The 26,091-nt window shown below is 42.4% G+C and overlaps 1 protein-coding gene across 1 annotated transcript in view; it reads right to left on the minus strand.

Annotated features, from left to right (window-relative positions):
* Positions 1-25,781, minus strand: part of LOC129832202 (transmembrane protein 255B-like) — a 38,033-nt gene extending 12,252 nt beyond the window's left edge. The window contains exons 1-6 of the mRNA XM_055896084.1: positions 25,256-25,781; positions 23,984-24,126; positions 22,519-22,581; positions 14,055-14,144; positions 3,972-4,052; positions 3,712-3,797 (exon numbers count right to left, since the gene is read on the minus strand). Of these exons, the coding sequence (XP_055752059.1) occupies positions 3,712-3,797; positions 3,972-4,052; positions 14,055-14,144; positions 22,519-22,581; positions 23,984-24,126; positions 25,256-25,316 (524 nt within the window). The 5' untranslated portion in view covers positions 25,317-25,781. The remainder of the gene's footprint in view (positions 1-3,711; positions 3,798-3,971; positions 4,053-14,054; positions 14,145-22,518; positions 22,582-23,983; positions 24,127-25,255) is intronic.
* Positions 25,782-26,091: the final 310 nt, after the last annotated feature.

Here is a 26,091-nt window from a genome sequence, read left to right on the forward strand (position 1 = left end):
CCTCAGACCCCTTGTGAGACCATATGCTGACACATGCACATTTGTGGCCTGCTGGAGGTCATTTTGCAGGGCTCTGGCAGTGCTCCGCCTTGCACAAAGGCGGAGGTAGCGGTCCTGCTGCTGGGTTGTTGCCCTCCTACGGCCTCCTCCACGTCTCCTGATGTACTGGCCTGTCTCCTGGTAGCGCCTCCATGCTCTGGACACTACGCTGACAGACACAGCAAACCTTCTTGCCACAGCTCGCATTGATGTGCCATCCTGGATGAGCTGCACTACCTGAGCCACTTGTGGGTTCTAGACTCCGTCTCATGCTACCACTAGAGTGAGAGCACCGCCAGCATTCAAAAGTGACCAAAACATCAGCCAGGAAGCATAGGAACTGAGAAGTGGTCTGTGGTCACCACCTGCAGAATCACTCCTTTATTGGGGGTGTCTTGCTAATTGCCTATAATTTCCACCTTTTGTCTATTCCATTTGCACAACAGCATGTGAAATTTATTGTCAATCAGTGTTGCTTCCTAAGTGGACAGTTTGATTTCACAGAAGTGTGATTGACTTGGAGTTACATTGTGTTGTTTAAGTGTTCCCTTTATTTTTTTGAGCAGTGTAGTACAATTTACAGATAGAAAATAACGTCTCTGTTTATTGACCAATGATTCTAGTAGACAAGGGAGCCTGGAAATGGGTCGATAATTATGAAGATCACTACTATCTCCGCCCTTATGGAGAGGTAGCACAAAAGCTGCTTTCCACACTTTTGCAAAATGTCCTGATACTAAAGTTAAATAAAAAATGACCACCATTTCTTTTAAATAGGGAAGCAGCTGAGATAAAATGCTGATTTTTCTGTCATTTTTGCAGGAGTCTAAAACTACTTGCTTAGGCGGGGAAGTAGAGGAATTAGAGGGATCACTAACAGTCTGTCATAGCGCTAAGGAAGTAGTTTGATTTGGCCTGTTTAACCGAGGTAGTGCACCTATTTCTCAATTGCCTAAATAGCTGACAATCAGCTAATGAGACAGTTTGTCTAGCCTTGGCCCAGGCTTGATTTCTTATCAAGAGGTCTGCAAGTACAGGAGAGTACCATGGGTTAGTTGTTGTTTTTTTACTCAAAGTCGTTTGAAAGGGTCTTGTTTATAAGCCAGAGATAAAAATGCTTGAGGAAAATTCAAGTACCATAATAGGATCTGGTATGCAGATAGTAGAATAATTATTTAAGATCTGAATAATATAGATCATGAACGAGCACCACAATTATACTATGGTCAGAGTTTTTCGATTTGGTGTTTGTAATGCAAGCAATAGGGCAGTGGTCACTGATATAATTAGCAAAAACACCACTAACCAAATATTTATGGGGATGGTAAGTCAGAATAAGGTCAATCAAGGTTTTTAACATTTATCCGAGTGGGTTTCATTATCAGCTGAGTCAAGTTGAACTCAAGACAGATATTCTTAGGGCCTCCTGGGTGGCGCAGTGGTCTAGGGCACTGCATCGCAGTGCTAACTGCGCCACCAGAGTCTCTGGGTTCGCGCCCAGGCTCTGTCGCAGCCGGCCGCGACCGGGAGGTCCGTGGGGCGACGCACAATTGGCATAGCGTCGTCCGGGGTAGGGAGGGTTTGGCCGGTAGGGATATCCTTGTCTCATCGCGCTCCAGCGACTCCTGTGGCGAGCCGGGCGCAGTGCGCGCCAGCCAAGGGGGCCAGGTACACGGTGTTTCCTCCGACACATTGGTGCGGCTGGCTTCCGGCTTGGAGGCGCGCTGTGTTAAGAAGCAGTACGGCTGGTTGGGTTGTGCTTCGGAGGACGCATGGCTTTCGACCTTCGTCTCTCCCGAGCCCGTACGGGAGTTGTAGCGATGAGACAAGGTAGTAATTACTAGCGATTGGATACCACGAAAATTGGGAGAAAATGGGATAAAAATAAATAAAAAAGACAGATATTCTTAAACTGATCTGAGGCATGTGTACGCCAATCAAGATTTAGATCTCCTAAAATAACCAGATAGGGTTATAAATCATTTCAGATTATTTATAACCCTATCTGGTTGTGGCTGGGGTAGCGGTAGACTGCATCAATGAATATATATATTTTGGGCTTATGGACACTTTTATAACCAGTAGCTCACATTTTTTGGGGACAGAAATGCTAAGAGAGCATGATGCCATAAGAAAAGATCTTACAAAAATAGCCAGCCCTCTCCCTTTTTTGGTCTATTACATCTGAAAATGCTGTAGCCCGCAATGGCAACATCCTTATCCATAATCAAATTATTAGGTTTCTGAGATCAGGGCTAGTGTCATGCACCCAGACACCTAGAAAGTCCAGTTTAGACATCAGGCTTCACATATTTATATGTAACAGTCCAAGCCCTCTGTCAGATTTGAAAACAGCTGGAGGATTCATGTTGACACAAGAGTCAATAGAACTGGATGAGCTAGCCACAAAAGGCTTCTTGATTGGATTTAAAGTTGTGGAGCTAATAGTGGAATTCAGGTAAATATGCACAAAATAACTATTGGCAATACCCATATGGGTATGAGCACATCTAGCAAAAAGATAGCTAGATATAAAACTATTAATAGCATAGGTGACGCTAACAGTGGCTTCCTTGTGGGACTTCCACGGCGAGTGACGTGCCTCCATGGTTGGTTGGCAGGGTCAAGAATAGGAACATCCACTAAGTCATCTAGAGGCATCCTACTAATTAAATTGGATAGACGACACGGTGGCAACACTCCCACCAGGCCAGAGCAGCGTCCAGTTACTGGAGTAGAGGAGAAAGTAGGCGGACGTGGATTCCCCGGTAGCCTGAGTAAGTTCTCTACTTGTTTGCTAAGAGTAGACACATCGCCTCTGTAGTCCTCTGCTACATTGAAAGTCCGGACAGCCCACATTGTCCCAGAATAGAGAAAAATAAAACCGTTGAAACCGTTCGTTAGCGACCTCCATTTGAAACTACAGACTAGCTAAGATAGGTAGGCTAACATGTCTCTCTTCTTGACAGAAATTTACTAAAAGTTTGTTATTAGCTACAGTGGGTTTGCACCCTGCCTCCTGAAACAAGCACAGGCTGTGAAATGGAAAATGCACAAGCAACACAAACCTGAGTCACACACCAGTATGGCAAACAGAGAGAAACGGAGGACTTGCTCACTATTTATACATACACTATACGAGCGGCAGATGACCAACTTGGTTCTGTAGAAGCAAGCAGTAAATTGTGGGGCAGTGGGCCAAAACACCGGTCAAGAAAAGACAGGTGGCAGGAGCATTTGCTTACCAATGAGCAGCGTGGTGTGAAGGCGCAGCGAATGATGGGAAGTGAGATGAGTTGGTCTGTACACCATGTGACCTGGCTAGGACAAACTCTGCGCTAGTTTGAGCCTACTTCAGCTTAAATAGGTCACAATCACTCCACACCTTATCATTGTGATAGCTAATGTGTGAAGAACATTCTGACACCAAATGCCTTCCAAGTGTCACACAAGTGGGTGGGAGCAACACATTGCTGATGTGAGGGGTGAGTTACCACACATACTGTATATAAAATTATTTTAGCACTGCGTTTTTATTATTGGTTGGATGTACCGCTTATCAGGCTTGCGTCTAATAAGAATGACAGATCTATAACATTTCAATCAGAAATTGTTGGGTAGTACACGAAGCTACATGATGGACCTTTTAACGTTGGTGTATCTTTGACTCACTTGGCACAGTCATAAAGGTCGCAGCAGTAGCAGGTCCCACTGCGTACCTTCATCTTACATGACTCCGTGAGACCCTGGCATGGCACCTGCAAGAGGAGGCATACACTCTAATCAACAGTATTGAGTGACAGGTACAGTACAAGCAGAGATTAGTCAAAGGTGATTTCCCCTGCCAGACAGTATGTACCACACGTATTTTCTGAATTGGACGGTATAGCTGACACAGTAAGTCATATTGCTATGAGTGCAGTTGTACTTACAGAGGCATAGTAATTCTCATAGATGTAGCTGTTTCCACTCGTGTAAAACTGGCATCTTCCTGCTTTCAGAGGACGGATATCCTGGTGTGGGAAGGGAGAGAGAAAGAGACAGAGAGACATGATATCTTAATGCATGAGAGAATTGAATAGACAGCAGTTGTATAGTTTAAAGACAGCTGCAATGACTCCATCCATTTCCAGCACACACCTTTTGAATAGCATTACCAATTACACTCCATATCGTTCTGGCATTGTAAAGTTCTCCAATAAAACAGAAGACGGATATAAAATATATATACAGTGAGTGTACAAAACTTTAGGAACACCTGCTCTTTCCATGACATAGGCTGACCATGTGAATCCAGGTGAAAGCTATGGCCTCTTATTGATGCCACCTGTTAAATCCACTTCAATCAGCGTAGATCAGGGGTGTCAAAGTCAAATGGACGGAGGGCCAAATAAAAAATTTAGCTACAAGCCGAGGGCCGGACTGTTCGAATGTTCATTGAAAATTTTTTAAATGACGCATATAGTCTAGTGAACCTAATTGAACCTACTGAAAACCTAACAAATATATTCCAATATGATCAGATAAATAAAGCAATATTTTCTTATGGCTCTGTCAGTAATCTTTAATTTTCAACAGACACAAAAGACAAATTTCCTTTATATAAAAATCCCCATAACATGAACATTAAATGAAAGAAACCGGTATTCAAGGCACCATCAGTAGCCTATATTTTCTATTTTAGCAAAAGTGGGCTAAATTTACTTCAAAGAAAAAAACAATAATAGCAATTTTCTATCATCCACTCAACTGAAATATTTTTAAAATATAATTGGATTGAAATACAATAAAATAAAGTGCAAAAATCTATTAATCAAAAACAACACTTTGTTTAAGGAGAAGTAACATGCAGTGAAAACAAATATTAAACTTTAACTTTTAAACTTGAACTGAGTAAAAACTCTAAATATGTGATTGCACAGTAATGTTCACTTGTTTGAGGTTGAGGGTGATACTTGGTGGTGTCCCATCTTTTCCACAAGTTCATCAATGTTCGGGGTAAGGCTCTGAGCTGAGGAAATCCTCAGAATTGAGTGGAGGTGTTCAGCAGTAAGTCGACTTCTGTGTGATGTTTTGTTCAGGTTCATCAAAGAAAACAGTTGTTCACACAGGTATGTGCTGCCAAACATAGACAACGTTTGAGCAGCCTGGATGCGCAGCTGGGGCATTGTGTCGGGGAGGAAACGGGCGAACTCCGCAGCACCCACTGCCGCATATTTTGCCCTCAGTGCATCATTGCATTGGAGGTCAATCAACTCCATTTGGAGGTTTGGTGGTGAGCTTTCCACGTCAACAGCAAATGGGTTACCGAGCAGTTCCAACCTGCTTTTTTGTGCTTCAAAGTCAGCAAATCGGCGTCGAAAGTCAGCGGCAAGCATACCTATTTTATCAGCCAACTGTGCGCTCGGGAACGCACTGGTAGAGAGCTTCTCTTTCATGGTCTGGCAGCTGGGAAAGTGGCTCAAATTTTCTTTCCGCATCTGCGTCTCCCACAGAGTCAGTTTGGTTTTAAATGCCTTCACTGTACTGTACATATCAGAGATGACATGATCCCGACCCTGCAGCTGCAAGTTCATTGCATTCAGATGACTCGTAATGTCACACAGAAAAGCCATTTCACACAGAAACATTTAGTCTCGGAGTTGTGTTGTGTCTTTCCCTTTGCTGTCCAAGAACAGACAAATCTCCTCACGAAGCTCGAAACATCTTTGAAGCACCTTTCCCTGGCTTAGCCATCGCACCTCTGTGTGATAAGGCAAATCACCATGCTCCGTTTCTAACTCCGTCAGAAATGCCTTGAACTGGCGGTGATTCAAACCTTTGGCTCTGATAAAGTTAACTGTGCGCGTGATGATGCTCATTACATGCTCCATTTTCAAGGCTTTACCGCACAACGCTTCCTGGTGTATGATACAATGATAAGCTGTCAGCTCACCTGTCGCGTTTTCCTCTTGCATCTTTTCCCGTATCTTCGCCACCAGTCCGCTCCTGTGTCCACACATCGCAGGTGCTCCGTCGGTTGTCAAACCCACGAGTTTTTCCCAAGGCAGCTCCATCTCATTTACACATCTTGACACCTCTTCATACAAATCATGCCCCGTAGTTGTGCCATGCATAGGACGTAAAGCCAAAAACTCCTCTGTCACGCTTAGGCTGGAGTCCACTCCGCGGATGAAAATTGACAACTGGGCAATGTCAGAAATGTCGGTGCTCTCATCCACAGCCAAGGAATATGCAATGAAATCTTTTCCCTTTTTCACAAGCTGCTCTTTTAGATTGATGGACAACTGGTCTACTCTCTCGGCAATGGTGTTTCTGCTCAGACTCACATTTAAAAAGAGTTGCCTTTTTTCTGGGCAAACTTCGTCACAAACTTTAATCATGCAGTTTTTGATGAAATCCCCCTCCGTAAATGGCCGGGCTGATTTAGCGATCTCTTCTGCCAAAATAAAACTGGCCTTGACAGCAGCCTGGCCTTGTGATTTGGCTTTTTTGAACAGAGCCTGTCGAGATTTGAGGCCTCGTTTTAATTCCTCTGCCTTTTGTAGCCTTTGTTCCATGTCCATATTCTTGTTTTTGTCCGCGTGTTTCGTTTCATAATGTCGTCTCAGATTATACTCTTTCAGTACCGCCACACTTTCTCCACACAGAAGACACACAGGTTTTCCAGCTACCTCCGTGAACATATACTCCGACTCCCACCTTGTTTGAAACCCCCGGTTCTCAGTGTCCACCTTCCGTTTTGCCATTTTTGATGGGTATCTGAAAGTTAATTTTACTGTGATGCTGACGACTGCTGTGCCAATAAATATTGAAATGAAGCAGCCTACTGCTCGGTGCGTCACCGTTGCATTGTGGGAAATGTAGTATTGGTGCGTGTAAAAGATCTGCGGGCTGCCGGCTTGCTGCGGTCTGCGGGCCGGTTCTAATAATAAATCAAGATCATCCCAGGGGCCGTAAAAAACCTTCTCGCGGGCCGGATGTGGCCCGCGGGCCTTGACTCTGACATATGTGGCGTAGATGAAGGGGAGGAGACTGGTTAAAGAGGTTTTTAAGCCTTGAGACAATTGAGACATGGATTGTGTATATTCTGCCATTCAGAGGGTGAATGGGCAAGACTAAACATTTAAGTGCCTTTGAAAGGTGTATGGTGGTAGGTGCCAGGCGCCCCGGTTTGAGTGTGTCAAGAACTGTAACGCTGCTGGGGTTTTCCACACTCTACAGTTTCCCGTGTGTATCAAGAATGGTCTACCACCCAAAGAACGTCCAGCCAACTTGATACAACTGTGGGAAGCTTTGGAGTCAACATGGGCCAGCATCCCTGTGGAACGCTTTCGACATCTTGTAGAGTCCATGCTGCATCAGATGACCTGGCCTCCACAATCACCCAACCACAACCCAATTGAGATGGTTTGGGATGAGCTGGACCTTAGAGTGAAGAAAAAGCAGCCAACAAGTGCTCAGCATATGTGGGAACTCCTTCAAGACTGTTGGAAAAACATTCCTCATGAAGCTGGTTGAGAGAATGCCAAGAGTGTGCAAAGCTGTGTTTAACACTTTTTTGGTTACTACATGATTCAATATGTGTTATTTCATAGTTTTGATGTCTTCACTATTATTCTACAATGTAGAAAATAGTAAAAAATAAAGACAAACCTTGGAATGAGTAGGTGCGTCCAGACTTTTGACTGGTACTGTATATGTTAAAAGCAGAAGGGGTTTTGCTAAGGCGTCGTAAACAGATAGTAGTTATGTACTATGCCGTTCAACACATACTGTAGATATGTCACATTCTGACCTTAGTTCCTTTTTTATGTCTTTATTTTAGTTTGGTCAGGGCGTGAGTTGGGGTGGGCATTCTGTTGTTTTTCTATGTTTTGTTCAATACGTTATATTTCTATGTGTTTGGCCTAGTATGGTTCTCAATCAGAGGCAGGTGTCGATCGTTGTCTCTGATTGAGAATCATACTTAGGTAGCCTGTTTTCCCACTATGGGTTGTGGGTAGTTGTTTTCCGTTTTAGTGTTTTCACCATTCGGGACTGTTTCGGTTTTCATTTTGATTCTCTTGTTCTTTTTGTATTTTGTATTCATTCTCATTAAAAGTTATTATGGATACGTACCATGCTGCATTTTGGTCCTCCTCTCCTTCCACCAATGAAAGCCGTTACAAGATAAGTATTTATAGCAACAAGTTGGACACGTTGGAACTAGTCAAGTTGACATCTGTAAGTACCGAATACATAAAAATGTAGGATCTTAATTTGATCACCCTGTTGTAGAAGAACTTTCCTGCAATGCAAGAAATGTAAAACTTGTAGTGTATTTGGGGTTTTAAAAAGGCTTCTGAGGTTTGTAATTTCCACTTTGAAATTTCAGACTTGATTTTCACTTATGAAACATTTATCAACCCCTACAAAAATGTTGATTAATTATAATCTACAAAATAATTTACATTTCCTGTTGCTGCAGGATTATCTTCCTGCTTTAGCAAACTTGCTCAAATTAAGATCCTACATCTGTACAGTGCATTGGAATGTTTCTGTGACAAAATCTAAGCATAAGCATTGATAGAACCTAGAGACAGACATCTAAGCCAGATGACTGTATGGACTTGATTTGGCCAGTTGATAATTGTGAACAGAACTATGGCCTAGTAATATTGACAGTATGAGGAAAGGCTAAACGTTTAAATGTCGATCCTTCTTTTTCACTTTAATACTAATCCCTTCCAGGGGTCAAATCCTACTTGGAATCAAAAATACAAATAAATGTCAAACGAGTGGTGTGGGGGTTGCTTACAGATCAAGACTTATTGGGAAACAGACAACCAGTGGAGTCTAGTGTCCCTATTCCCAAAGTGGTCTCATAGCATTTCATATTATTCTGTACGTAAATCCAAGAGACTGCTTTTAGTATGATGTGTTACGTTTCGTATGGTATACAGTGTATTTGGAAAGTATTCAGACCCCTTCACCTTTTCCACATTTTGTTTTACACTACAGCCTTACCCTAAAATGTATTAAATTGTTTTTTTCTCTCTCTCATCAATCTACAGACAATACCCCATAATGACAAGGAAAAACAGGTTTTTCGAAATGTTTTGCAAATGTATTACAAATAAAAAACTTTATCACATTTACATAAGTATTCAGACTCTTTACTCAGTACTTTGAAGCACTTTTGGCAGCGATTACAGCCTCGAGTCTTCTTGTGTATTATGCTGAAAGCCTGGCACATCTGTATTTGGGGAGTTTCTCACATTTTTCTCTGCAGATCCTCAAGCTCTGTCAGGTTGGATGGGGAGCATTGCTGCACAGCTATTTTCAGGTCCGGGTCAGGGTTCAAGTCCGGGCTCTGGCTGGGCCACTCAAAGACATTCAGTTACTTGTCTCGAAGCCACTCCTGCATTGTCTTGGCTGTGTGCTTTGGGTCATTGTCCTATTGGAAGGTAAACCCTCGCCCCAGTCTGAGGTCCTGTGCACTCTGGAGCAGGTTTTCATCAAGGATCTCTCTATACTTTGCTCTGTTCATCTTTCCCTCAAACCTGACCCAAATCAAATTAAATTGTATTAGTCACATGCGCCAAATACAACAGTGGAATGCTTACTTACAAGCCCCTAACAAACAATGCAGTTAAAAAAAATAATAATAATAATAAGAAGAAGAAATAAAAGTAACAAGTAATTAAAGAGCAGCATTAAAATAACAATAGTGAGACTATATACAGGGGGGCACCGGTACAGAGTCCATGTGCGGGGGCACCGGTTAGTTGAGGTAATTGAGGTAATATGTACATGTAGGTAGAGTTATTAAAGTGACTATGTATAGATGATAACAACAGAGTAGCAGCGGTGTAAAAGGAGGGGGGCAATGCAAATAGTCTGGGTAGCCATGAAGGGGGAGGTGTTTAATCCCAGGGTTCTTCGCTTAGTGATGAGCTTTGAGGGCACTATGGTGTTGAACGCTGAGCTGTATTCAATGAATAGCATTCTCACATAGGTGTTCCTTTTGTCCATGTGGGAAAGGGCAGTGTGGAGTGCAATAGGGATTGCATCATCTGTGGCTCTGTTGCAAATTGGAGTGGGTCTAGGGTTTCTGTGATAATAGTGTTGATGTGAGCCATGACCAGCCTTTCAAAGCACTTCATGGCTACAGACGTGAGTGCTATGGGTTGGTAGTCATTTAGACAGGTTCCCTTAGTGTTCTTGGGCACAGGGACTATGGTGGTCTGCTTGAAACATGTTGGTATTACAGACTCGGACAGGGAGAGGTTGAAAATGTCAGTGAAGACACTTGCCAGGTTGTCAGTGCATGCTCTGTCCTGTAGCTTAGCATCTGCTTCATCTGACCACTTTTTTATTGATCGAGTCACTGGTGCTTCCTGCTTTAATTTTTGCTTGTAAGCAGGAATCAGGATGATAGAATTATGGTCAGATTTGCCAAATGGAGGGCGAGGGAGAGCTTTGTATGCATATCTGTGTGTGGAGTAAAGGTGGTCTAGAGTTTTTTTCCCTCTGGTTACACATTTAACATGCTGATAGAAATTTGGTAAAACGGATTTAAGTTTCCCTGCATTAAAGTCCCAGGCCACTAGGAGTGCCGCCTCTGGGTGAGCGTTTTCCTGTTTGCTTATGGTGGAATACAGCTCACTGAGTGCGGTCTTAGTGCCAGCCTCAGTCTGTGGTGGTATGTAGACAGCTATGAAAAATACAGATGAAAACTCTCCAGGTAGATAGTGTGGTATACAGCTTATCATGAGATACTCTACCTCAGGTGAGCAAAACCTTGAGACTTCCTTAGATATCGTGCACCAGCTGTTATTTACAAAAATACATAGTCCGCCGCCCCTTGTCTTACCAGACGCCGCTGTTCTATCCTGCCGATACAGCGTATAACCAGCCAGCTGTATGTTGATAATGTCGTCGTTCAGCCATGACTTCGTGAAGAATAAGATATTACAATTTTGAATGTCCCGTTGGTAATTTAATCTTCCACGTAGGTCATCGATTTTGTTTTCCAAAGATTGCACGTTTGCTTGCAGAATGGAAGGCAGCGGGGATTTATTAGATCGCCCACATTCTCAGAAGGCCTCTTTTTCTCTGCCTTCTCTTCACGCAAATGACGGGGATCTGGGCCTGTTCCCTTTGAAAGCAGTATGTCATTCACGTCGGGCTCGTCGGACTCGTTAAAGGAAAATAATATTCTGCCAGTTCGTGGTGAGGAATCGCAGTTCTGATGTCCAGAAGTTATTTTCGATCATAAGTGATGGTAGCAGCAATATTATGTACAAAATAAGTTAAAACGTGAATAAGTTAAAACGACACAATTGGATAGGAACACGTAAAACGTCAGCCTTCTTCTCCAGCACCATCTTAACACTAGTCTCCCAGTCCCTGCTGCTGAAAAACATCCCCACAGCATGATGCTGCCACCACCATGCTTCACTGTAGGGATGGTGCCAGGTTTCCTCCAGACGTGGCGCTTGGCATTCAGGCCAAAGAGTTTAATCTTGGTTTCATCAGACCAGAGAACCTTGTTTCTCATGGTCTGAGAGTCTTTAGGTGCCTTTTGGCAAACTGCAAGTGGGCTGTCATGTGCCTTTTAAAGAGGTGTGGCTTCCGTCTGGCCACTGTACCATACAGGCCTGATTGGTGGAGAGCTGCAGAGATGGTTGACCTTCTGGAAGGTTCTCCCATCTCCACAGAGGAACTGGAGCTCTGTGGAGCATCGGGTTCTTGGTCACCTCCCTCACCAAGGCCCTTCTCCCCTGATTACTCAGTTTGGCCGGGCGGCCAGCTCAAGGAAGACTCTTGGTGATTCCAATCTTCTTCCTTTTAAGAATGATGGAGGCCACTCTGTTCTTGGGGACCTTCAATGCTGGAGAATTGTTTTGGTACCCTTGACCCAGATCTGTGCCTTGACACAATCCTGTCTCGGAGCTCTACGGACAATTCTTTCAACCCCGTGGTTAGGTTTTTGCTCTGACATGCACTGTCAACTGGGACCATATATAGACAGCTGTGTGCCTTTCCAAATCATGTCCAACCAATTGAATTTACCACAAGTGGACTCCAATCAAGTTGTAGAAACATCTCAAGGATGATCAATGGAAAAAGTATGCACCTGAGATCAATGTCGAGTCTCATAGCAAAGGGTCTGAATACTTATGTAAAGAAGGTATTAATGTTATTTATTTTTAATACATTTGCTAAATTTAAAATACAATTGTTTTTTCTATGTCATTATGGGGTATCATGTGTAGATTGATGAGGATTTTTTAAATTCATTTTAGAATAATGCTGTAACGTAACAAAATGTGGAAAAAGTCAAGGGGTCTGAATACTTTCTGAATTGACTGTATATTAATTTGTGGATGTCCATCATTCATTTCGTATGATATTTTACGGATTCCAATTCTTATGATATGTTACGAATTACAAAACGTACAATATGTTACGAATATATGTTACGAATTCCAATTTGTTGTGGCTAACGTTAGCTAGGTGGCTAACACTAACGTTAGCTAGCTCTAGGGATTAGGTGTTAAGGTTAAGGTTAGGAGTTAGGTTGAAGGGTTAAGATTAGGGTTAAGGGTTAGTGGAAGGTTAAGCTAAAAGGGATATGGTTAGGGGAAGGGTTAGCTAATATGCTAAATAGTTGCAAAGTAGCTATAAAGGAGTAAGTAGTTGCAAAGTTGCTAATTAGCTAAAATGCAAACGTTGTCCGTGATTAAATTTGAACACGCAACTTTTGGGTTGCTAGACAGTCATGTTATACGCCCACACATCCACCCCGACCAACCATCCTTCTTTCATTTTTGCTTTAAGTAACCTATCTGTAACCATACCAAACCGAACATATCATACTAATTTGGGTGTCAAGGACTTCCATTTACTATGTTACGTCTAGTCTATGAGACCAGTCTGCTATACCCAAAGACTTATTTCTGTCTGCTTTTACTTTCTTGCTCACAGTTTAGAGAAAAACAGAAGAATTGCATAATTTACATAATGAATCATTGCATAGAAAAAAAGCATAAGAAAACACTCACTTAGATACATAATACATGGCGTATCGTCTACCTTGTTCATTTGGGGGTATTATTGGTGCTTTGTATTTTACAATTCACTTTTGGTTTCTTTAGATTTTTTTAATAGGGCTTTGATAGAGAGGCAAACATTCCTACCTGAAGCTTTGGGATCACTGGTCTAATAAAATAACTTGCTTGCTGGGTTCCCCAGCCTTCCTCCCACTACATACTAACACAGACAAAGATGCCCTGCACAATCAGACAGGCATGCAGACAGGCATGCAGACAGGCATGCAGACAGACAGACAGACAGGCATGCAGACAGACAGGCAGGCAGGCAGGCAGGCAGATATACTGTGTAGGCACAATTCTGGACCATGGGTCCTTTGCATCTTGCCATTTCCCTAGAAATGTACACATGAATATTATATTGCCTTGTCATTGTGTAGCTATGCATTGTTCCACTTTGAGATTTAAATGTGTTTTAAAGTTTATTGCAAGTATTACAGTTTTGGTATATTGTGCCATTTGGCATGGCAAATGGAACATTTGATGTGAAATTTTCGGTTGGGTTAACACATTGAAATGGGAGGAGAGGATGCTCTCTCACCCAAAGGTTTCCCATGATCACACTCATCCACAGGGAGTGAGGCTCCATCAATCTGCTGTCAACATTACAGACAGGGTGGGTGAATCTCCATCCACACACATTGAAACACTCATACATGAACACTAATATCATAGCTATTCTTACGAACTCTCTCATGCATGACATCAAGATCAGAGACTGGGGAAGAGAAACTGACGACAGAATAAATGAGAAACAAATTAGTTTTTTTCCTCCTACTAATTGCTATTTTCACTCTGAATGAGAAATACATTTGCTTTAGATTAGATTTTCATTTACGGTCACAATTGTCTTAAATACCATGTGATACAGTACGTTGAGCTGAAAGACACACATGGAGCAGCAACGTGACTCACCATGTTGAAAACGATGAAGACACCATCCACCACCAGACACAGGAAGGAGGCAATGATTCCGAAACTGAGGAAAACGATGGCCGCCACAAGCTAGAGAGAAAGGGAAAAATACATTATTCAAAAAGATAGTAACATACACACATGACTGAGCACATGCTAGTAGGACTAATGTTCAACAACAAAACTAGGAAGACAGTACACTGCGCATATCCTTCCAAGTGGGTTGTAGCAATCCCACTTGCACAGACGTCAATTCAACATCTATTCCACGTTGGTTCAAGGTCATTTAATTGAAATGACGTGGAAACAACTTTGATTCAACCAGTGTGTGCCCAGTGGGATGTTTAAAGCTTTCAATTTCATCTGATGAAGACAGAAAACCAAATGATTGTTACAATAAACACAGTTGGGCGCATATATAAATTGAAGACATTATGTCAGACAAAATAGCTGAACAGATTCAACTAAATGTCACCCAGTGTTAACACAATATCCACAGAGAGAGAGAGAGAGAGAGGATATGAAGGAGCTGTGGCAGCCAACAGACAATTAGAAACAGATGCGGGAAGGGGTGGGAGGGAGTTTGTGGACCTGAGGGAAGCATGCTTTGGGACGTGTTCATTACCCACTGGGAAAAAATTGGTTGCATCAATGTTGTTTCCACTTAATTTCAACAAAGAACTCAATCTGATGACGTTGGATCCACGTGGAAAACTGATTGGATTTGCAAAAAGTCGTCAACGTAAGGGAATTTCATATTTTTTTACCCTAACTTTGAACTTAAATCCAATGACATGGTGGACTTCATGTTGAAGTCACATTAGATGACATCTCAACGAAATGTAACTCAAAACTAGAATTTGAAATGATATCTGTGCCCAGTGGGTAGGCACCAAACTGAAGAAAACTGCCAGAAACAGGAAGGAACTACAGTACATTGACTTCCTAATAAGAAATACATTTTTCCACAGTTGCAAAACATGTTTTAAAGTTTTCCATTACATGCCCCAATACAGGGGTTCTTGTCCGCGGAGGTACTGGAGGGGTCCGCGTCCAGATCTCAATATATACTGAACACAGTGCCTTCAGAAAGTGTTCATACCGCTTGACGTATTCCGTATTTTGTTGTGTTATACCCTGAATTCAAATTAAATGTATTTTTTTTTACCCATCTACACATAATACCACATCATCACAAAGTGAAAATATATTTTTAGAAATGTTTGCAAATTTATTGAAAATGAAATATCAAATTTACATACGTATTCACATCCCTGGGTCAATACTTTGTAGAAGCACCTCTGGAAGCAATTACAGCTGTGAGTCTTTCTGGGTAAGTCTATAAGAGCATTCCACATCTGGATTGTGCAATATTTGCCCATTATTCTTTTTTAAATTCTTCAAGCTCTGTCAAAATGGTTTTTGATCATTGCTAGACAACCATTGTTAGATCTTGCCATATATTTTTAAGTAAATTTAAGTAAAAACTGTAACCGCTCAGGAACATTCACTGTCTTCTTGGTAAGCAACTCCAGTGTAGATCTGGCATTGTGTTTTATGTTATTGTCCTGCTGAAAGGTGAATTCATCTCCCAGTGTCTGGTGGAAAGCAGACTGAACCAGGTTTTCCTCTAGGATTTTGCCTGTGCTTAGCTCCATTCTGTTTATTTTGTATCCTGAAAAACTCCCCAGTCCTTAACGATTACAAGCATAACTATAATCAATGTTTCGGCACTGAGCAAATTTCAGGTCTGCTGAGCGCAAACAAAAAAGTTTAGAAAATTCAATGCAACTTCTGGCATGCGTTTACTGTGAACACTGAGGCTGTACACGCTTTAAGTTATAGTGGCTGTTTGATCATAATGTAGGCCTATCAGAGTGGCCTACCATAAAAAAACAATGGAGAAAATGCATCCCACAACATTTTCACATGGAAATAGCTGTTCTATCATTCAGCCTACAGTAGCAGACAATGTATGGTGTTCAATATAGGCCTACATTCAATGAGACTTTGAAAAAAATATGCAGGGCTTGACATTAACCTGTTTATCCACTTGTCCTTCAGACAAGGAGGTGACTGAAAATGTTGTGTTGTTTGATGCAAGAAACCACTTTACAAAATGTAATTAATTATTATTCCCATACCATTATTACAGAGAATTAGATCAATTATGCTACTTAGCTTATTCAAGCCTGTCTCAAAATACAACAATGCCCCTTTAATACAGAAAAAAGCTATTTACCTGTCTTGCTTTTCAAAGATGGCTAGAAATGTACATGTTTTGTGCTCTTGTAGGAAGCAACCACTCCCCCATTGCTGACTAGAAATGAGCTATAACTGGGCTAATAACTCACTTACTAGCAAAGAATATTAACAAATGTACACACCTGGCTACATGCAGCTCTTGCTTTGATCTCAAAACAAGCACATCTACTTTGCCCCACTCATTCTGTTAACACAGTCCAGTTCAAAGTGAATGGCACAGATCCATATATGACAATGTCTATTTGCATATAGGGATACTGCATGCTCAGTCCCCTCCTGTACTCCCTGTTCACCCACGACTGCATGGCCAGGCACGACTCCAACACCATCATTAAGTTTGCAGACAACACAACAGTGGTAGGCCTGATCACAGACAACGACGAGACAGCCTATAGGTAGGAGGTTAGAGACCTGGCCGTGTGGTGCCAGAATAACAACCTATCCCTCAACGTAACCAAGACTAAGGAGATGATTGTGGACTACAGGAAAAGGAGGACCGAGCACACCCCCATTCTCATCGACGGGGTTGTAGTGGAGCAGGTTGAGAGCTTCAAGTTCATCGGTGTCCCCATCAACAACAAACTAGAATGGTCCAAACACACCAAGACAGTCGTGAAGAGGGCATGACAAAGCCTATTCCCCCTCAGGAAACTAAAAAGATTTGGCATGGGTCCTGAGATCCTCAAAAGGTTCTACAGCTGCAACATCGAGAGCATCCTGACTGGTTGCATCACTGCCTGGTACGGCAATTGCTCGGCCTCTGACCGCAAGGCACTACAGAGGGTAGTCCGTACGGCCCAGTACATCACTGGGGCTAAGCTGCCTGCCATCCAGGACCTCTACACCAGGAGGTGTCAGAGGAAGGCCCTAAAAATTGTCAAAGACCCCAGCCACCCCAGTCATAGACTGCTCTCTCTACTACTGCATGGCAAGCGGTACCTGAGTGCCAAGTCTAGGACAAAAAGGCTTCTCGACAGTTTTTACCCTGAAGCCATAAGACTCCTGAACAGGCAATCAAATGGCTACCCGGACTATTTGCATTATGTGCCATCCCAAACCCTCTTGTTATGGTGCTGCTACTCTCAGTTTATCATATATGCATAGTCACTTTAACTATACATTCATGTACATACTACCTCAATTGGGCCGACCAACCAGTGCTCCCGCCCACATTGGCTAATCGGGCTATCTGCATTGTGTCCCACCACCCACCAACCCCTCTTTTACGCTACTGCTACTCTCTGTTCATCATATATGCATAGTCACTTTAACCATATCTACATGTACATACTACCTCAATCAGCCTGACTAACCGGTGTCTGTATGTAGCCTCGCTACTTTTATAGCCTCGCTACTGTATATACCCTGTCTTTTTACTGTTGTTTTATTTTTTTACTTGCCTATTGTTCACCTAACACCTTTTTTGCACTATTGGTTAGAGCCTGTAAGTAAGCATTTCACTGTAAGGTCTACACCGGTTGTATTCGGCGCACGTTACAACTAAACACTGATTTGAATTGATTTGAATAACCTCGGTAACTGTTTTAAAGTCCCCATTGATCTCATGGTGAAATTCCTGAGCCGTTTCGTTCCTCTTGGAAACTGTATTGATACACCATCCAAAGTGTAATTAATAACTTCACCATGCTCAAAGGGATATTCAATATCTTTTTTTTGTGTGTGTTTAAAAAAAAATCTACCAATAGGTGCCCTTCTTTGCGAGGCATTGGAAATACTTCCTGGTCTTTGTGGTTGAATCTGTGTTTGATATTCACTGCTCGAATAAGGGACCTTACAGATAATTGTATGTGTGGGGTACAGAGATGAGGTAGTAATTAATAAATCATGTTAAACAATATTATTGCACACAGAGTGAGTCCATGGAACTTATTATGTGAATTGTTAAGGAAATTGTTACTCCTGAACTTATTTATACTTGCCATAACAAAGGGGTTGAATACTTACTGACTCAAGACATTTCAGCTTTTTAGTTTTCATTAATTTGTAACAATTTCTAAAAACATAATTCCACTTTGACATTATGAGGATGTGTGTTGGCTAGTGACAAAAAAATCTAAATTTAATAAATTTTAAATTCAGGCTGTAACACAACAAAATGTGGAAAAAGTCAAGGGGTGTAAATACATTCTGAAGGCATTGTAGTACACTACCTGTCAAAAGTTTTGAACACCTACTCAATCAAGGGTTTTTCTTTATTTTTACTGTTTTCTAATAGTGAAGACATCAACACATATGGAATCATGTAGTAACCAAAGAAGTGTTAAACATATCAAAATATATTTTGTATTTGAGATTCTTCAAAGTAGCCACCCTTTGCCTTGATGGCAGCTATGCAAACTCTTGGCATTCTCTCAACCAGCTTCATTCATTCAACATTTATTGTGATTTTAATTGGAAATACTCTTGTTTTCTTATACGATTACAAGAACCGTAACAAGAGACAGAAATGAGCAGGTGAGAATAATTAGCTGACTCCTTTACTTCATATTACAACCTCACGAATGTTTACAGTTTTTCTAAATTCCAAGAAAACTGTGGTAAAAGGTATTGATAACAGAAGAACAGCTAACAAATACCCATCTGGCAATATTTTCTAAGATTCACACATTAACTAGTGTGAGTGAGTGAGTGAGTGAGTGAGTGAGTGAGTGAGTGAGTGAGTGAGTGAGTGAGTGAGTGAGTGAGCGTCTGCACTGCAGGCATTGAGATCTTCTCTAGCGTGTTAATGATTAGACCTGCTGTATGAGGTGGAGAGTCAACACAACAGAACAGAGAGTACCATGGGTGTCACACCCTGATCTGTTTCACCGGTCTTTGTGATTGATTGTCTCCACACCCCTCCAGGTGTTGCCCATCTTCCCCATTGTCCGCTGTGTATTTATACCTGTGTTCTCTGTTTTTCTGTTACAAGACAAACAGCCTACGAGCGTTTTTCCCTTGCTCATGTCTTTGCTATAGTTCCTGTTTTCTTGTTTCCCGGTTTTGACCATTCCTGCCTGCCCTGACCCTGCCTGCCATCCTGTATCTTTTCCCTACCAATCTGGATTACTGACCTGGGGCCAATGAAAGCCTTTTGGACTCTATCCTGGCTTCCGAGCTAGGCATCCCCACTCAGCCCCGCTCCATTCCCATGGACGTTAGAGCGCTGAACGGGCACTCTATAGGCCGTGTCACCCACAACACCACTCCCATCAACCAACTTGTGTCAGGGAACCACAACGAAGCTATCCAGTTCCTGCTCATTAAGTCTCCTCAGATTCCCGTGGTATTGGGATTCTTCTACTGGAGCCCGTTCTGCCACGCCCATTGCCTGAAGTCAGCACAACCTGCCCCGGGATGTCTTCCTGTGGGCTCGGAAGTCGCCCCGGACCTCTCCGCCATTCCCGCAGAGTACCAGGACCTCCGGGACGTGTTCAACAAGGCCCGGGCCACTTCGCTTCCACCGTACCGACCTTATGACTGCGGGATTGACCTGCTCCCTAGCACGACTGCGCCCCGGGGACGACTGTACTCTCTGTCAGGACCAGAGACCAAGGCGATGGAGACCTACATGGAGGACTCCCTAGCTGTAGGACTCATCCGGGGGCCTGATAACCGGATGTTTGTTCCTGACGCCATCCGCTCCGCTGTCCTCAAGTGGGCCCACTCATCCAGGCTTGCCTGCCACCCGGGCTGCCGTCGGACCCTGGTCTTTGTGCAACAGCGCTTTTGGTGGCCTACCATAGATTGGTTTCCTAAAGCCGCCCACTTCATTCCTCTCCCCAAACTATCCTCTGCCAAAGAGATGGCCCAGCTCATGGTGCAGCACGTCTTCTGGATCCATGGACTACCAGTAGATATGGTGTCTGACCAGGATCCTTGCCATGCAGTAGTAGAGAGAACAGTCTATGACCGGGGTGGCTGGGGTCTTTGACAATTTTTAGGGCCTTCCTCTGACACCGCCTGGTGTAGAGGTCCTGTATGGCAGGCAGCTTAGCCGTCCTGGATGGCAGGCAGATTAGCCATCCTAGATGGCTGGCAGGATAGAGTTGTGGTCGGATTTACCAAATGGAGGGCGAGGGAGAGCTTTATATGCGTCTCTGTGTGTGGAGTACAGGTGATCTAGAATTTTTTTCCCCCCACTTGCTTCAAGATGTCCACCATTGTTCCTGTACCCAAGAAAGCAAAGGTAACTGAACTAAATGACTATTGCCCCGTGGCACTCACGTATGTCAATATGAAGTGCTTTGAGAGGCTAGTTAAGGATCATATCACCTCCATCTTACCTGACATCCTAGACCCACTTCAATTTGCTTATCGCCCCAATAGATCCACAGACAATGCAATCACCATCACACTGCACACTGCCCTATCCCATCTGGACAAGAGGAATACCTATGTAAGAATGCTGTTCATTGACTATAGCTCAGCATGCAACACCATAGTGCCCTCCAAGCTCATCATTAAGCTCAGGGCCCTGGGTCTGTACCCCGACCTGTGCAACTGGTTCCTGGACTTCCTGACGGGCTGCCCCTGGTGGTGAAGGTAGGAAACAACACCTCTAATACAGGGGCCCCACAAGGGTGCATGCTCAGTCCCGTCCTGTACTCCCTGTTCACCCATGACTGTTTGGCTACGCACGCCTCCAACTCAATCATCAAGTTTGCAGACGACACACAGGCAGTAGTCCTGATTACCAACAATGATGAGACAGCCTACAGTGAGGAGGTGAGGGCCCTGGGAGAGTGGTGCCAGGAAAATAACATCTCACTTAATGTCGACAAAACAAAGGAGCTGATTGTGGACTTCAGGGAGCACGCCCCTATCCACATCGACAGAACTGCAGTGGAGCAAGTGGAAAGCTTCAAGTTCCTCTGCGTACACATCACTGACGATCTGAAATGGTCCACCCACACAGAGAGGGTGGTGAAGAAGGTGCAACAGCGCCTCTTCAACCTCAGGAGGATGAAGAAATTTGGCATGACACCTAAAACCCTCACAAACTTTTACAGATGCACAATTGAGAGCCTCCTGTCGGGCTGTTGCCTGTTACGGCAACTTCACCACCCACAACCACAGGGGCAAACTACCTGCCCTCCAGGACACCTGCAGCACCTGATGTCACGGGAAGGCCAAAAAGATCATCAAGGACAACAACCGCCCGAGCCACTGCCTGTTCACACCACTGTCATCCAGAAGGCGAGGTCAGTACATGTCCCTCAAAGCTGGGACCGAGAGACTGAAAAACAGCTTCTATCTCAAGGCCATCAGATTGTTAAATAGCCATCACTAGGCGGCTTCCACCCGGTTACGTAACCCTGCACCTTAGAGGCTGCTGCCCCATATATTTAGACTTGAAATCACTGGCCACTTTATTAATGGAACACTAGTCACTAATATTTACATATTTTTGCTTTACTCATCTCATATGTATATACTGTATTCTATTCTACTGTATTTAGTCCATGCCACTCCGACATTGCTCGTATATTTATATATTCCTCAATTCCATTCTTTTACTTTTAAGTTGTGTGTATTGTGTGAATTGTTGTGAATTGTTAGATATTACTACACCGTTGGAGCTAGAAACACGAGCATTTCACTACACCTGCAATACCATCTGCTAAACATGTGTATGTGTCAAATAAAATGTGATTTGATTTGATCAATACTATTATCCAATGGGTTTTAGGGGTTTTCCTTCAATGTTTTACAGGCCAGACCATATTTCTGTCTTTTACACCAAACGGAGGCTGTGGCTGTGACTTGGATACCACACTCTATATTCTTAATCACTCCCACTCTCTTTGACAGATAAAAAAGACAATTAACTGAAAGATGCAGTATGGAAACACACTGAAACCAAAACTCAACCCCAAGTAACCTATTTTGAAACTACTCCTTTGGTCATTAGCCCTGTGAATACTGTGCATCAGGGGCGAGCAACAGCCATGGGGTGTGCATTGATTTTTTAACAAATGGTCCACTATCAGCTAAATCAGTTGGAAAAAAAGCTTGCACACAGCCTGGAGTTACCCAAATCCATCTCTGCTGTGCATGGCTGAAACTATAACCAAGAGGACAAGAGAGAGAGATGGATCAGGCAAGAACATGATGAGATAAGCAGGGGAATAGAGAGAGACCATTCAGAAGGAAGGACAGTACAAATGTGACATGATTGAGAAGTAGTATTATGTACCAGCTGTTTTCGGTTTTCCTCCAGGCAGAGTCCAAGAACACCCAGGAAGGATCCAAACGCCAACTGCAGAGATCAAATAGAACAGCCACTGTTAGAGAGATGCCAGAGGTTGGCTCTTACTGTAAAGAACTTTATGCACTATTAAAAGTCATATAACCGATGTTATTGTTTGTTATTGAATGTTATTGAAAGATTATTCCCTGGTGGACTACTACTACTACAGAACTGGGAGAATCAATGAGCTGTGCAGTTGAATCACTCCACTAATGTTACCCACAAATCAGAATAGAGTTGCGGTGATCCAGCAGAAGAAATGCTAAGGTTTAAAACGTGGACATAATAGAAAATGTACCTGCTAACAACATGGCTGTGTCTTATCCATGTCAATGTAATAACACAATTTATAGAGGTGGATAGAGGGCACACTTGCCACAAAGCCTGTTTTAGCATGGGCAGCGCCATTTGGAGATTTTCACAATTTTTGAATAGTCAATTGGTTGGGACTTCCTATTGGTTGAGAAAAAGAAATTGACTACTTTAAAAAACGGATAAGAATCAATAGTGCTTACTATGATGTCACAGAATCGTGGACTCTCTTTCCAACTCTATGATGCCACTACAAAACAGAATCAAACTTTAATTCAATATTCTCTATCTTAAATTGAGTTATCTCTTGTGCACAGTTCTACGTAAAAATAACTGGTAGGGAAAGGAATGGGATGTGTGGGATAACGAGCCGCAGTAGTTCCAGTGTTTGGGTTTTTCGTTACTGGTTATTTGGACAAATGACAATTTCGCAGTTGTTAGCATATTTTGAATTTCCGAAGGGAAGGGGACATTTGGACCGAAAGAGAGAAGGTGGAGCACCTCGTTCTACCATCTCTTGATCCAATTTGTTAATACGTATGGACCCATAACTTATCGAGCAGCTGACCAATTACACAAGATTTTAGTTCTGGGCCAACCGAGATTATACACTTAATAATGATCGGTCTTCAAATGTGTATAAAATCTACTGGAAAGATTTATTGTGGTGTGAATAACAGTGGTGTACACTGTGGTGTGAATAACAGCTGAAATATATGTTGTTTGTCTGTCATGTGCTATAATAAGATGAAGGTTTGTTCAACAATATGAATGATGACAGCTCTCATGACATTTATGAGATTTTAATTGTCATGATTTGGAAGACATCTTGTTTTGTGGACAACGACTCACAAACCACAGTTTCCCTATCGACCTGCCTTCTTGGCATTGCAACTTCTTTATTCTTAAGGTATGTGTAGATTTTTTATGACAAAAAGAGAGAATATTTCAGAAAGTGGTTATTGTTAGTAGTTAATTTATATGTATAGTGAGTCATTTTCACTAAAATGGCAGATTAACATAATGGTGATTATGATGATGATGATGATGATGATGGTTTTAATAATAATGAGGATGATGATAATGATAATGTACTTACAATGACTCCAGAGGCATATCCAGTGATGCTGAGGCTCTCTGTGCGAGTGGTGGTGTAGATCCCCAGAATGACCAGGACCAGGGACAGACAGAGCATGCCCAGTACCAGCCATATCGCCATCCTGTTCCTCCTCTTCATCAGCTCTAAACCCACAGATGCATATTCAGTCACAATACTATTTCCCTGTAAAATGTATACTTAGCCCAGGTGGATGAAAGAAGGGTTAACACTTGGGGCCCCTCAAAGTTTTGTCCTCAGAATCCACATTGGCCCCACATGTGATTGCCATGTTGGGCTTTATGTGCGCTCATGTAGGGCTTCAAAACCACATGTGGGGCCAAAGTGGATACTGAGAACAAAACGTTGTGGGTCCCTGACTCCCTGTTGGGTTTCCCTCATGGGGCCTGTGGAACAGCCCTTCATTAACCCATATGGGCCCCACGTGGAAATGTTGGCTGGGACCATTTATGATTAAAAAAAAAAAAAAAAAAAGTGACATGTTTTTACTGAACTCTGGCACAGAGGGAGCAAATATGCTCCAGTCCATGATTTAGTATTTTCAAAAATAATAAGGATTATTCATATGATGGTAATGACTACATTTAAGATGTATTATGGGCTCATTTATTGTGCGGACTGTAATACTGAAAGGACAGTATAGAGAACACATATGAAAAACCCTCAGACAGAGAATAACTCCACATTTGCAAAACAGCTTTCCCAAATTTGCAAATTGATAATTATACAGTATAATAACCATAATGGGCCGAATTCTAATTTGCGATCAGTGCATGTAAAAATCTCCCATCGACATCAGTACATGAGTTACACATCAATCAGCGTTCTTTCAATTGGCAGGTCTCAAATTAGAATAAGGTCCAATGCAGAAAATCCTAGTAAATCTTAAAAAATAGTTAAACATGCAAATAAATGTAATATATTTCTTTATTTGATTAATGATTAGACTAAACTACTTTGGAGATTATAGGTTATGGCAAAAAGCTGTACAAATAATGTTTTTAAATAAGCATATAACTTGTATAGCCTTCATGTATACAGACAAAAATCACTTGCATTTTACTTGCCCAAAACGAAATCCTTTCAACTAAGCTATTTATGTGATACTGTCATAATTTACAAAGCATAATATGGTAAAACAGTAGGCCTAATTCAAACAGTAGCCTAATTCAAATACAGTAGCCCACACTAATTCACAGTATAGGCTAAACAGCCGAATAAACACGCATTGAATGATTGAACTCCATAGCCCACCTGCTTGACTGAGAGGGGGCTTCTCCCGATCCTCTGCGTCCCGAATGGCCCCGTTTGTCATGCTACCCAAACGGATGCTCCACGGAGTATAATATCCACAATATCCCTGAGTGAGCCAAGGGGCTGCGTCGGCTGTGCTGATTTCAGAACACCTCCGTACGGTCTGTTGCGCATGGAGCTCTTCAAATGTTTTATAAGAGCACTGCGCGCACGGTTGGCAAACGTGTTCCCCAAATAAGCACGCATAAGATCCCTTTTCTAGTAGCCTACAACTGCGAGGATGCGCTGCTCCCTTATTACAAAAGGACTAGCCTAATAATAGGCGTTTTCTTCTTAAGTCACTGAATCTTACCGTGAATGCTTTTCTTGTTTATTCAGTTGGCCGGTTAAAAAAACAAACGCCAATCTTATTATAAATTGTATAGGCTACTTTTACAATCCTACAGCACTATACCTTGAGATGTTTAACTAAAATGAAGAATAGCCTACATGTGTTTTAGAGTATGCTCTCTGTGAGAGCCAGAAATCTTGCTTGTTTGTAGGTGACCAAATACTTATTTTCCACCATAATTTGCAAATAAATTAATAAAAAATCCTACAATGTGATTTTCTGGATTTTTTTTCTTCTCATTTTGTCTGTCATAGTTGAAGTGTACCTATGATGAAAATTACAGGCCTCTCTCATATTTTTAAGTGGGAGAACTTGCACAATTGGTGGCTGACTAAATACTTTTTTTGCCCCACTGTATATCTGACCAACAGTCATGTGAAATCAATAGATTAGTGCCTAATGAATTTATTTAAATTGACTGATTTCCTCATATGAACTGTAACTC

The sequence above is a fragment of the Salvelinus fontinalis genome, chromosome 33 (genome assembly GCF_029448725.1).
Source record: "Salvelinus fontinalis isolate EN_2023a chromosome 33, ASM2944872v1, whole genome shotgun sequence".
NCBI classification, from domain to species: domain Eukaryota; kingdom Metazoa; phylum Chordata; class Actinopteri; order Salmoniformes; family Salmonidae; genus Salvelinus; species Salvelinus fontinalis.